At 45.6% G+C, this 13,278-nt stretch overlaps 3 protein-coding genes across 3 annotated transcripts; 1 reads left to right on the forward strand and 2 right to left on the reverse strand.

Moving 5' to 3' along the window:
* The first annotated feature begins 63 nt into the window (after positions 1-63).
* LOC125522908 (pentatricopeptide repeat-containing protein At2g37320-like) lies at positions 64-3,152 on the forward strand. Its single transcript, XM_048687953.2, has 3 exons — positions 64-297; positions 808-894; positions 1,011-3,152. Exon 3 carries the CDS (start codon positions 1,029-1,031, stop codon positions 2,787-2,789), a length of 1,761 nt encoding a protein of 586 aa, XP_048543910.2. The 5' UTR covers positions 64-297; positions 808-894; positions 1,011-1,028; the 3' UTR covers positions 2,790-3,152.
* Positions 3,153-3,742: 590 nt separating this feature from the next.
* LOC125522881 (protein argonaute 4A-like) lies at positions 3,743-6,284 on the reverse strand. Its single transcript, XM_087534387.1, has 11 exons — positions 6,119-6,284; positions 5,924-6,038; positions 5,679-5,814; positions 5,427-5,554; positions 5,245-5,310; positions 4,990-5,053; positions 4,779-4,920; positions 4,568-4,641; positions 4,382-4,476; positions 4,247-4,278; positions 3,743-4,168 (listed from the first exon to the last, which is right to left on the reverse strand). The coding sequence occupies exons 1-11, from the start codon at positions 6,279-6,281 to the stop codon at positions 4,011-4,013; spliced, it is 1,173 nt and encodes a 390-aa protein (XP_087390513.1). The 5' UTR covers positions 6,282-6,284; the 3' UTR covers positions 3,743-4,010.
* Positions 6,285-8,315: 2,031 nt separating this feature from the next.
* LOC147961247 (uncharacterized) lies at positions 8,316-8,888 on the reverse strand. The gene has a single exon (XM_087533732.1). It carries the CDS (start codon positions 8,886-8,888, stop codon positions 8,316-8,318), a length of 573 nt encoding a protein of 190 aa, XP_087389858.1.
* Between the last annotated feature and the right edge of the window lie 4,390 nt (positions 8,889-13,278).

A 13,278-nucleotide genomic window follows, 5' to 3' on the forward strand; every position in this document is an offset into this window, starting at 1 on the left:
GCAGACAGCAACCGTACAGGCCAAGACATGGTGCTATCTAGTTTGGAGCTCTCCCCCAACGGCCCAACCCAACCGCGCGCGCAGCCTCAAGCGAGGGCAGCCACGCACCGGAAGAGCCGCCGCCGCCGCTCGCCTGCTCCTGCCTCGTGCGCCGCCGCCGCCGCGTGCTGCTTCCGCTCCCGCGCCGGCACCGCCGCAGCTCTCCTGCTCTCGCCTCGCCCCGTCCCGGGGCCCGCGCAGGCGCTGCTCCTGCGGTGCCCGGCCGCCACACCACACGCTTGGTCCATCTCGGTTTAGGTGAGTTTTGAGGCAGCCTGCAGCCGGCGGTGGCTTTCAACATTTCGTATCCTGTGTGTATGTGTACGTGTCCAATGTCCTGTATGTGTCGTGCTTTGGTGCTGCAATTTAGTGGTAGGCATAGAGATTTTGTTATGCGTGTGTGGTTGCGCACAGCTATTTCAACATTTTCTTGTCAATTGTTGTACAAACTGTCAAATATAAGATGAAGCAAGCCATTGATTTGGTACTCTTTTCTATACCTGTAATGTTATTTGTAGTTTTTTCATATTATGTCTATTCTGATGGGTCGTGAGGCATCGAGTTTAATTTCTAGCTTTATTGTGCAATTAAGCCATATATTGTATTTAGCATCTGCCCCTGCTCAATAGAAAATCATGTATCTGTGCGTGCCAATAGGTTGAATTTTATTCTGCTTTCTTTCGATTGGCATAATAAAAGAGCTTCTGTACAAAATTGTCTTCCGCACTAGTATTACTAACTATGCCTTCTCTGTTGCTGTGGGGACAGTTATTATTGGCATCCAAGCTTGCTATCCAGTCAAAATCTCCTTAACTTGATGTTCGTATTCAAGGATGCTGGAAGAGGTGCTGCAGGGTGAGTAATGCAGCCACAATCTGCTTATTATATGCATAAAGCTGAGACCAGTGGATTAGTAAATCTTCCTTCATGATAAGCACAACTAACTGAATGCCTCTATTTCCCTTCACCAGGTGTGGGCTTAGCTGTTCATGCTGCTAGGCCTTTCCAAACGGAGGCTCTGCACGACTTCCTGTGCATGTTTTTGGGTTTGCCCATGGACAACTTTGGCCATGCACAAACACAGCCATCTCCTCTGGTACCGTTTCAGCAGCCATCTCCTCTGGTATCGTTTCAGCAAACATTTACCATCGTTGTCACTGATTCGTCTTTGCGTGGCGAATTTTGGCACTCACTTATCACCCGAGAGATCAAGAAAGCAAGGGGTTCGTGGCATCCATGATGCATTGAGAGTCATGCACCTCGTGCCAGGGAAGGCATATGGCAAGGAGGAAGGTCCATCTCACCGCCGCCTTATCAACGACTGTATGCATGACATAATGGGAGTTCAGCCAGAAAATCGTGTTATGCGTAATGGAAAAGTGCAGTTTGTTGGCTCAAGCAATAATACAGAGCAAATTTTACCCAATACCGTTGATTCTAATGATATCTCTGCTTGTCCTTCCATTAATAAGCTCGCAAAGGGAAACAAGTTTATGCTACTTGTGGAGCTGCATAGGAGAGGAATGAGTGCGGATATATCTATTTTAGCATCTGCCATGAGCTTTTGTGCTGTTAAGCAATCCATTAGGGGAGGTGTCCAGCTCCATGCTCTACTGGTGAAAGTTGGTTATGAATTGTCAGTCCTTTCTGGCACCTCTCTAATCAGCTTATATGCAAGATGTTATCAACTGGAGAATGCTTGTCAGGTTTTTCAGAACATGCCAGTTAAAAATACCGTGTCGTGGACAGCACTCATTTCTGGTTATGCGCAGGATAATAAGGTTGAGCCTTGCCTCCAGGTGTTTCAGCTGATGAGGCAGTCAGCGTGCAGGCCTAATGACATCACATTTGCCACTATCTTCAGTGTGTGCACTAACCACGCACTTCTTGCACTTGGTAAAAGTGTTCATAGTCTAGAACTGAGAATGGGTTTTGATTTGTGTGTGCATGTCTCAAATGCACTGATATCAATGTATGCAAAGTGTGGGAGTATAGATGAGGCCCAGTCCATATTTGAGAGCATTGCGTGCAAGGACCTGATTTCTTGGAACTCCATGATATTTGGATATTCACAGCATGGCCTTGCTGAGCACTGCCTAAGCTTGCTAAAAGAAATGGAGGAGGAGCACGTAGTGCCTGATGCAATCTCCTTCCTTGGCATCCTGTCATCATGTCGGCATGCATGCCTTGTAGAGGAAGGCCGGCGCTGCTTCAAGGCAATGATCAGACTTGGAATGGAACCAGAGTTAGATCACTACTCGTGTATGGTTGACCTCCTCGGCCGGGCAGGATTGCTCGATGAAGCATGGGATTTGATCCATACAATGTCCACGTCCCCAAATGCAGTCATATGGGGTTCTCTGCTGGCTGCCTGTAGGATGCATGGGAATATTCCGATTGGCATCCATGCTGCAGAGCACCGTCTTAAGCTGGAGCCAGGTTGTGCTGCAACTCATGTACAGCTAGCAAATCTATATGCTAGCATTGATTGCTGGAGTGATGTGGCCAGAGTGAGGATGATGATGAAGGAGAGAGGACTGAAGACGAACACTGGGTGCAGCTGGATAGAAATTGGCAATAAGGTTTATACCTTCACAGCAGAAGACAGATCAAAGAGCCAACAAGTAAATCATGTCTTGGCTGTTCTTGACTGCTTGCGCTCTCATATGGAATACAAGTATGATCTGCTGATAGATGGTCTTGAGTTTGATGAGCCTGAATATTTCAAGGTAGGTTCGAGCACTAAATAAAATATTGGAAGATCATAGATCGCCTCAGTCATTTGTCTATATGAAGATTGAAGAATCAATTCTATAGAAAAAGCATGACTCACACCTCAGGGACCTGCGATATGATTCATCTGATTTCTACCTCAAATTGTTCGATATTATATTGCATCAGCTTTAGAGTTTTCCCATCTGCCATCTGATTTGAGTTTTGATGCTCAATGTAGTCTTATTTATACAATTGTTGTAAATCAGGTTTCATTAGTGATTAGTACAAACCATGCGGGGACTTTAGATGTAAATTGGAGTCAAAATATGAGAAAGGCTGGCTTGATTGACTAAAGGATTGACGTTTTCTTTCTCTCCTGCTATTTTTGCACTGATCTGAAAATGAAAATTACCTATTACTTCTTGATTGCAACTTATAGATAACTAGTATCCTCTAATAATTATTTTGTAGTTGCATTTATTATTTTTCCTTTGGGTTGTAAAAGAAACAAATTTAATAATGGGCAATTCTATATTTTACATTGTTTTCACTTATGTTAGTATATTTCACTACAATCTCCTCTAACCTGTAAGCGGGGTCAAAAGCCAGGTACTTTTAGTAAATTGACAGCAAAGTACATAATCACAAAACTATAGAGACACTTATTGAGAATCCGAAACTTAACCGTTGGAAATGCAAATTACCTATACTTCTTGATTGCAACTTGTAGATAACTAGTATCCTCTACTAATTATTTCATAGTTGCATTTATTAATTTTCCCTTTGGGTTGTAAAAGAAACAAACTTAATAATGGCCAATTCTATATTTTACATTGTTTTCACTTATTTTAGTATATTTCTTGTAAGCGGGGTCAAAAGCCAGGTACTTTTAGTAAATTGACAGCAAAGTACATAATCACAAAACTATAAAGACACTGAGAATCCGAAGCTTAACCATTGGACATGCTGCCGACAATATTTATGAACTTCACATCCAAAATATGTAGGCACCTTGCACATCAGCAGAGTTTCAGGTCCTGACTAACAAAAGTTCAGATTATTGTTGGCAAGGAACTCCACAGAAAGCACCATGATAGCAATCAAATATTGTTCGTCGAGATAACACCCACTAAATCTAGCAGCTAAGACCAAAAGCATACTTCAGCGCTCAGGCATGAACACCATGACCGGTTCCGTGTAGCATTTGAGAAAGTTTCCGTCGCTTCCAACCACTGACGATGGGGAAAATGTGCGACTCAGCAGAAGAACATCGATGACGCTACATTGCGATGCAGACGAGGCAGCTCTGGCACCGGAGCAGCCTCAGCCTGGGAAGACGTCTCCGACATGTCATCGAGCCTGGTGAACTTGGCCACCTGGCCCGCGGCAAGGTGTGCGTAGAAGATGGGAGCAACTGAGAGGGAAAATCAGATGATCAGCCATGCCTTTCTGATACATGTTGCGGAATCAAGTAATGGGAAATCATGCTTACCTACTGAGATTGCTGTGGTGCTCCTCTGGTACCTGAAACGAGTTCGCAAGCATTGAAATATCAAAAGGATGCAGCGAAGATAGGAGGCAAGGTAACAACTGAATCTTTTGTAACTAAATGCTTTAATGGACATACGCATAGGATAGGGAGTGCACGAGCTCTTCCATCTCATCAGCAGAGAAGCCTATCTCGTCGTGGAGGACATGGTAGTGTGTTGGCCTTGTAGTCCCCTGCAACACAAAAGCAGAACGACTTAGATTCAAATAATCATTTGCAACACAGTGAGCAACAATCACAAATCACAAGGTAGAGAGAACATACAATTATGCCAGCATGAGCACACATGTAGAAATCATAGTGTGTGGGATGGCAGATTCCTCTATCAACCACAGTACCTACACAAGGGGAAAATAGGAATATGATAAGAATGTATGAGTAAAAAGGCCTAAGAATTGCTCATTTAGTCCATACAAAATTGTACGTAGTAAACAATAGTTCTGTGGTAGGTGTGTAGATAAAAGATGTAGGTTACCAGGGGGGACATTATTCACTTGATCAGGTCTCTGTCCATTTCGCAAGAAAAATCTTGTGTGATGATTCTTCTGTGCAACTATCAATGTGAACTTGGGGAACCAGTTGCCATCAAAATGCTTGCCGCCAAAAAACTTGCATGCCTGTATCAATTAAAAAGACATTACTGTCCAGAACTGGATCATGAGGAATGGGACATCATTTATGTTTACCTCCATGATCTGAGCCAGCTCCTCGTTCAGTGCCTGATTGAACTGGCTCTCACTAACACCATCCCTAACATCAAGACAACAGAGTTTCCTTAGAAATCAGGGTGCCAAAGTAAACTTAGAGATGTCATCGAGTATTAGAGTCAGTTTGCACTCTTAACACGAGGGACAACACAAATAGTCCACCAATTACTACAGAAAAATTATGCTGCTTACATGCAAAGTCTACTACCAATTATCTCAGAGAGGACTACTGACCTGAAAATGATAATTTGTTCCGGCCTCTGACCATCGTTGTTTCTGAGGAAGTCAACTAGTGAATCCCTGAAATTGTTATTGTCCCAGTGAGCAACAAAACAAAAGCATATGTATAATTAGGAAGCATTGCTATTACAATTGTTTAAATTGCACTTCTATAAATCCAAGCATAAGAAACTCACTTAATGAGGCCATGATCATCGTCTCCAACTGGCTTAAACAAGGTATCAATCATTTCCAGCCTGGGTGACTGAGTGCACACAGAAGCTCTGTACTTTGACATGATTGGCCACTTAAATGAACTAACCACCTAGGTAAAAGCCAAAAAACACCTGGGTGAGTAAGCGAATTGTCGGTTGGAAAATCTCTCCAGGACCATCAGCTGAAACCTGACTTTATTACTGTAGGAAACTGTAAACATAAGCAAAACTTACTGCAGCAACCGATGGCACGTTTCGTCCTGGTGAACCATGGGAAACATCCATACCAAAGATGATGGTTGGTACCTTCGACACGTGAGGAATAGCACGGGTTGTTTCCTTTTTTAGCAATGAATTCAACCCGCCCAGCCGGATTGGCAAAAACGAAACAAAACAAAAGCAAAGCATTCAGTTTTTCAGCTAACAAATCTAAATTGTGTGGTACATTGAAGATGCAAATATAGATCACACTGCAAACCTTGGCATTTATCTTTAGCAGCACATTTGTGAGGTACTGATCTTTGATATTGGGAGGAGGAACCAAGCATTGCGTAAAGATACCATGCTCCACAAGGCATTCGCGCTTGCACGGTCCTGATAAGAAAAATTGAGGTTTGGATAATAAATTAAGACATAATAAAGCTTATTTGCAAAGCTGAGGTAGCAGAGCAAACCGTAGATGTCACTGTTCTTCTCAGGAAGAACGCACAGGAGAAAGAGAAAGTCTGGTTTTCGTGTTAACTTTGCTTTAATCTGCTGAAACATAGCCTCCACCCTTTTTGTCGGAGGCTCTCGTCTCATTTGGTGCCTCTCCTCAATAACGCCACATTCGGCCATTTCCTGCAAATAGAACTGGTTGATCAATACCAGAATTTTTTGAAAAAGCCCAAGATTAGGCAAAAAAAGTTAACTCACAATTCCCTTCTTGGCACCAGACTGGATAAGGCGCCTGGCAAGATCTTCAACATTACATCGTGCAGAAAAATTAACAACTCCCCACATCTTCACTTTTATGGGTTGAATGAACCTCTGGAGAGCAGAACTGGGAATGTTACCACATCGATAACAATACGCAACAATAAAGAGTTTACAGTGCACATGTGTAGAGTTCAATCAAGAGGTATGTTCAGGTGCTCACGTCATTATTGAAGTTCCACCTCCCATTAGGTGTATGAAGTTCTCTACCATCTGCAGAGTTTAACTGCACATTACGATATTTAATTAGATGCAAGCAGCAAAGGGCCTGCATAGTAGGCGTTCAAAGACATACATCCAATGAAAAGAGCAGTATGGCTCTCCTAACCTGTGGTGCCTGAAGGACTCTACCCTCGACTTGAGTAAACTCTGGATCTATCACAATGCCGCATTCCCTCAGCACTGGATCGGAATTGTAATTATTGGCACGCAACACCTGGGTAAATAAAATTGAGATTTATTGTATTTTTTGATATTTTTAGACCCTGTGAACATATCTCCTGCAGTATAGCTGAATTCAGGGTATCAGAGTAACATACACCAGACAAGCTCAACATCCTTTGGTCCGGCCTCTGCCTGGATCCCTCCACCAGCTTTGACCTTTGCAACGTCGACAGAGACTTTTTATACCTTTGTAATGGCACTAGAACGCAAACCTGGTTGCAAACATGAAATTAGCACCAAAAACACAAGAAACTTTGCACCAAAAGAATGACCCAAAACGAGAACAGGAAGAGAGGGACGGACCTCCAGCGGGAGGTATGTTGGGCGCTCTGGCTTACCCGCAATTAGACAGGGCAAATTAGCAGACTTTTCCATCTTCATAGACCAACGATTCATGAGTGATCATAAACAGTTACATCCACAGTGTTGCCATCCTTTTGCTTTTGTGGGAAACTAGAACAAGAATGAATTTATTGAAACAAGAGGACGTGAGGCGTATGCCCTGAACTTGCATATAACAATTCAAGAGTAATAACATCTTACGTCAGCTCATTGCAATTCTTTTCGGACAATCCAGCAATACTAAATTCCATCTTCGTGTGAATGGTCTCGATCCTTAATTTGTTCAGTGCCCGTTTGGCCTAAAATCATGTCAAGGGTGACCAAGGTTAGAGCAGGTAAACATGTTAAGTCTAGTGATGGATTCTTGAAGGACTGAACATCTACTAAGAAATTACTAGGTTGTAACATACTTTGCGCCAGTCAATTCTGGAAGTGTCCTTCACATCCTGGTTGAAGAGTAGAAAGTCAATCACAGGCCCGGGTCTCACTACCATCGTGGTGGTTAAATCTGCAAAAAATTCAATAATCAATCACACGTGCAAATATGCCACCTTCAATCTTGTAACAAACTTTTTTCCAGGAAGCTCATGCAAATTAGGCCTCGAGATTATAAACATACCAACATTGAGCGAGAGCCTACTTTGAGTGGGTCGAAAGCTAGAATAAAAACCCTGACAACCGCGAACACCGCCACCCAACTCCACATAACGGGAATCTTTTATGGAAAAAAGACTGTCGGACTAAAAGGCAATTCCTGCAGCCAGCAAGAAAGCCGAGTGAGTATAAGAACATGGAATTGTTTGCTAGAGCATCTCCAACAGCCGCGCAACGCGCCGCGCGCAAAAAGTCATTTGCCGCACGCCGTTCTTCTGGTTTGACGCGGCCGGCAGCGGTGGCTCCAGCAGTCGCGTCAAAATTGAACGCGCGCGCGTGGCTCCAGCGGCCGCGCTAAAATGCAGCGCGCGCTAAACAATGCGTACATTTTTTTAATAAAATTCATAGATAGAAAAAACGATACATAGATATTTTACATAGTTCCATAACATAGATAGATAAAAATTATTTAGATAGTACAAGGACATAGATAAAAACTACTAGTGCAGCTACAGCCTACTCCCAGTCATCGTCATCATTGTCATCGTCGCCATCCTCGCTGGTCTGATCCGAGGTATCGAGCCACATGTCTTCCCAACGATCATCATTAGATGTAAAGATCGTCTCACCACCATTCTCAACTACATCGCACTGGGATAGCGCCAGGGCCTTCCGCCGACGCCTGTCCAACCGCTCAGCGCGGCGCCTTGCCCAGTAGGCTTGCTCGTAGGATACGTTCTCCGGGTGTTGTTGGCGCCACTCCGCCATGACCCGCTCGTCCTCATGGGTGACGAGGAGGCAGTTCTGCCGCTCAGCGTGCTCCGCACGGTCTTGTGCCGTGCGAAGACGAGGCGGCGGGGCGACGTCCAGCGCCTGCTGCAGCGTGTGGACATCGTGGAAGTTCATCTGCTGGCGCGGCCTGCCTAGGCGCCACGCCGCCGCGTTGTACGTGCGGGCGGCCTCGTGCGCCGTCTCAAAGGTGCCGAGGCCGAGCCGGAGTTGGCCGGACCGTATCTCCGAGTAGAACCCGCCGTTGGGGCGCTGGCGGACGCCGCGGTAGCCCGACACTCCTCGGCGGCGCGGCGGCATGATGGCGGGGCGCTGGAGCGGTGGCGCGGGTGGCAGCGGAAGCAGTGGAGGGGCGTGTGGCAACGGAAGAGGAAGAGAAGCGTGTGCAATAGGCGGGTGGCGTGCGCCACATTTTATAGGCGCGCCGGAAGCGGTGTGGCAAAAAAAGCGCGCGACCTGCCGCCTTTTCCTCCGCGCGCGATTTTCCCGCCACCGCTGGAGCGCGCTGAAACGTCCCGCGCGTCCAAAAGATTCGATTTACCCCGCGCGCGCGTTTTTTACCGCGGCTGTTGGAGATGCTCTTATAATAAGAACCTAACAGAGAGCCATCATAGAGTTTGCAACATTTGATAAATAGATCGAACAGGTTGTGCTACATAAACTTAAGAACATACTGTTTTGCAGAGTGCTGCCGCAGAATGATGTCGAGAACCCGAAGAGCATCCTGCGAGGAATTCATCGGAACCTTTGCCGCGAAGGTTATCTCCACCTTGAAAATTTTGGGGTCTACTGCCATTTTCACTCTCTTCGTGTCACTTCGTCCCGGGCTGCCATCTCCTCCGGGGCCCCCGCTCGTTGCTGCGATCCTGCAGGGGTTGATTGTCAAGACGATTCCCACAATCAACAGGAGGTGAGCTCAAGAATAGATCACAGCTGGAACGGGTGATGGAGCAGATGAATGTTTTACCTTCTGGATGAGGCATCGACCACGGCAACATCAAACACATTGGTGGTAAAAGGAAGAGGCCCAGCGGTGTAGAGGCCCGTCTCGCCATCGTAGGCGAATTGCTTGCCTGCGAGGTCAGAGGCGTAGGTCTCGTATAGCTGCCTCATCACTTTCCTCCCCACGCGTTCCCCAGCAGCGGGTTGACCGTCGCCGTACTTGAGATCTACCTGTGGATGGAAAATTCGAAACCAAGTGTTGGCAGGTGACCATGGAAATCAAGTTGAAGAAATGGAATGGTGATGAATGGACTAGTTTAGGATGAGGGATTGCTGTACGTGATAGTGGTAAAAGAAGTCATGCGCTGGCTTCCAGGAGGCTTTGAAGTGGTTGGTGAGCAGCGTTATGCGCCGCCCCCTTGTGCTGGGCTTGGGTGGCCTTGTGATGGGAAGCATCTGAGGCGTGGGCGGCGCCTTGCTGGGTTCATTGCCCTTGCCACCGTGCGGCATTGGTGACTTGCTGGAATCACCCTTGCTGGGTTCATCGCCCTCGCCACCATGTGGCATTGGTGACTTGCTGGAATCTCCCTTGCTGGGTTCGTCGCCCTCGCCGCCGTGCGGCATTGGTGACTTGCTGGAATCGCCCTTGCTGCTCTGAGTCTGCGACTCCATCTATCTGCAAGGAAAACACACAGCAAGGAAATTCGCTCAGCAAGGATGTACTCTTAGTTGGGCAGGGAATTAACCAGACATTGTGTGCACCGCTCCACGATTAATTAGTTCCCTAAATATATGAAGCAAATTGATAAAAAGGATGCAACTTATGTAACATGAAAATATCTTCTGATGATAGATACATGGTATGTTTCCCACAAAGAAAGGAGAAATGAAGTTAGGGGTTGTATTCCCAACTCCAGGAGGTGATTCAGACCGAGCAAAGAAAAAAATGCGGACAAGTAATATAATCTGGAATCTAAGAACCAGTGAAACAATCAATTGGTACAACATCAGCATAACTTTTTTTATGCAATAGGGGTGGTTTCCCCCCAGTTCCATTGTTACGAAACCACAAGTTCACAGCATTCGGTGCCGTCTAGGGTTAGGGGAGGAAATGAGAGGAAGTCCCTTCGTAGTAGTTTGCGTAGAAAATATAATTAATAACGTGTCGCTGTTCCGGATCGACCGCATCCCAAAAACACCACCATACTTCCCTCAAAAAAAAGAAAAAAAAACATCACCCTACTTTCTGCACCCAAAAATAGGGGGGGAAACACATGGCCAGACCAACCTGAAAACCCTCGTGCACAGGCGAAACCAGCAAGCAAGCATTATGAGTGACTCACTCTTCACTCATCACAAAGTTAAAAAAAAAGCGAAAATGCGGACCATCGAGAAGATGAATGTAAACCGCTGCAGGAAAACCCTGAAAACCACCGACCTAGCTGGCGACTAGGGCGCCAGCGCCATGGATCTATCTATCCTCGATCGGCAAGAAAACGGCCGGAGAGAAATCAACACTATCGGAAACTAGCACAGAAACAGATTCACGCAGAGACGAGAAAGAGAGAAATCACTCCAAGAAGAAAATGCAGCGAGGGTGCGTGGCTGGCTAGGCGATGGAGAGGAGGAGAGCTCGTCGTCACCTTGGCCTCTGGGACGGGTCACCGGCGGCAATGACGGCTTGCTCGGCGGATCTGCACCTCCTGGGCTGGAGCGGAGCGGAGCGGGAGATGAAAACCCTCGCTGGTTCCTCCACTGGCTGGCTTCTCACGCACACCACTTTCAGAAAACCCCCACTCCCTCCCCCTCGTATTTATTATGGCAAGCGAGGAATCAGAATCCCTCTTGGCCTTCCATGGCCGTGGACCGCCTGACTGACTGACCAAGCGAACTTATTTTGAGCACGCAACGCGACGGGGCCCATTTCGTGTCGCTGTGGCGTGGGCCGCCAGGTGACGGGGCCCCGCGTGTCAGCCTCGGTCGATCTGTATATGCACGAATGCATGGTAGACCCGGAGAAGAAACGGAAGAAGGCGCACGGCCCTGCATGTTCGTCCGTGGACGTGTTAAAGAAGAGTTGTTTTCCGATGACGATGATGATACAGTGCTCCACCTACTACATCTGCCTCGTCAAATTCTCAATCATAGGTTGTGTTTGATTCTCTAGTTACTTTTTCTAGTCCCAACTAAAAAGTCATTAGTTCCTAAAAAGTCCTTCCTTGTTTGTTTCTAGAGACTAAAAAGTCCCTAGTCCCTTCCTAGAGGTTATTAAATGACCATGTTGTCCCTAGTATATAGAAAAATAACCATCAAACAATACCATGGGATGGCGGGCCAATAGATACATGGAGGGACATTGTTGGAAAAGTCCCAAAAAGTCCTCAAAAGACTCTCTTTGAGAGTCTTCTTCATTTAATTCCAAATGCCTAGTTTAGTCCCTAAAAGGTCCCTCTCGTTTGATAAAAAAGTCTTTAAGAGGGACTTTTTCTAGTCCCTACACAAAAAAGTCCCTGGAAACAAACACCCCCTATGTTACTCCCTCCGTTTAGATATGTAAGTCACCATACAAAAATTAAATGATTCCAAGGCGTGAGCGTGATGCATTAATCTCATCTTGTTTTTTGTTTGTTAACATAAATAAAATAATCAATCAATAAAAGATGTGGGGCGTGTATGTTTTCAATGACTTAAGACTATCAAACACGACATATACTGGTCAATTCATTGCATGCAATGCTATTAATTAGCAAATAAACATTTAATTCTCTTGGTTTCCCCTCTGCCTTGGTCACCATGCACCTGGACAGAGGAAGTAACACTCCCACTAGTTAAGTTAGTGTGGTTGTTTGGGGGAAAATGCTACGCTTACAGAATTCTAGTACAGACTAGTTTTACGGACTTCCCTCTCTCCAACCAAACCCCTGATTTTAGCTGGTGGGACCTCTCCTCCCTAATCTTCTTCGACGACAACTCTACATGTGAGTCCGTAACAAAAACCCCGTGAGAATATGTCCATAAGTATAGCACCTCTCTTGTTTGGGTAATTAGTACTGTCGTAAGTTTTAATAAGAGGGTTTATATAATATAATAATGAAACCGTTTTAAGGTTGCTCATGGTGGGAAATATCACATGTATACTTGAAAAACACTTGTTTTTCACCAGCCCATAATAACGAGAACTTAAACCACGTCCGCTGAGCGATCGTGCCCCTGCAACCCGTCCACCACTCGTAAATCTCAAGATAATATGCCGGCTCAGTCTTTCGGAGATGCTCATAGGGGTAGGGTGTGCGTGTGTGCGTTCATAGGGGTGAGTATATGCGCGTGTACATGAGCGCTTGTGTCTGTACTGATGCTCAAAAAAAATAATCCTACACCTACGAAGACCATATGCAAGTATGTAAAACCTTGTAAACTAATCTAAACAACCCCCCCCCCCCCCTCCCCTGAATTTAAGGGTGTAGGCTCCTTCCTCCCCTAAACACCAATCCGCCACATTGGTTTCTCTATCTCTATCTCTACTTTACTTGAAAAGAATATAAGGTCCCGTTTCATCTTTCTTCACACCACCCCTTCGTCCAACCTTCCCCGTATAATAATCAATCACCTTGATTTACTTACCTTCTGAACCAATTCCATTTTAATTTACTTACCAAACTACTGATTGAAATAAAAGGTAAATCACAGGCATAATTTAATGAACATTTATTTACACGATCGCATACTATGTGCAGATAAATCACTTCTG

Source organism: Triticum urartu, chromosome 7A, assembly GCF_056163025.1.
Source record: "Triticum urartu cultivar PI428250 chromosome 7A, HENAU_Tu73, whole genome shotgun sequence".
Classification (NCBI taxonomy): domain Eukaryota; kingdom Viridiplantae; phylum Streptophyta; class Magnoliopsida; order Poales; family Poaceae; genus Triticum; species Triticum urartu.

What these genes read in the sequence shown, in the direction of transcription:
- LOC125522881 (XM_087534387.1), bottom strand. Translation starts at nt 6,281, where the DNA reads ATGGCCGAATGTGGCGTTATTGAGGAGAGGCACCAAATGAGACGAGAG. An exon ending in ACGTGCCATCGGTTGCTGCA is followed by an intron (nt 5,555 to 5,678) that starts GTAAGTTTTGCT and finishes GCTTTTACCTAG; the next exon opens with GTGGTTAGTTCATTTAAGTG. An exon ending in AGCTGGCTCAGATCATGGAG is followed by an intron (nt 4,921 to 4,989) that starts GTAAACATAAAT and finishes TAATTGATACAG; the next exon opens with GCATGCAAGTTTTTTGGCGG.
- LOC147961247 (XM_087533732.1), bottom strand. Translation starts at nt 8,888, where the DNA reads ATGCCGCCGCGCCGCCGAGGAGTGTCGGGCTACCGCGGCGTCCGCCAG.
- LOC125522908 (XM_048687953.2), top strand. Translation starts at nt 1,029, where the DNA reads ATGCTGCTAGGCCTTTCCAAACGGAGGCTCTGCACGACTTCCTGTGCA.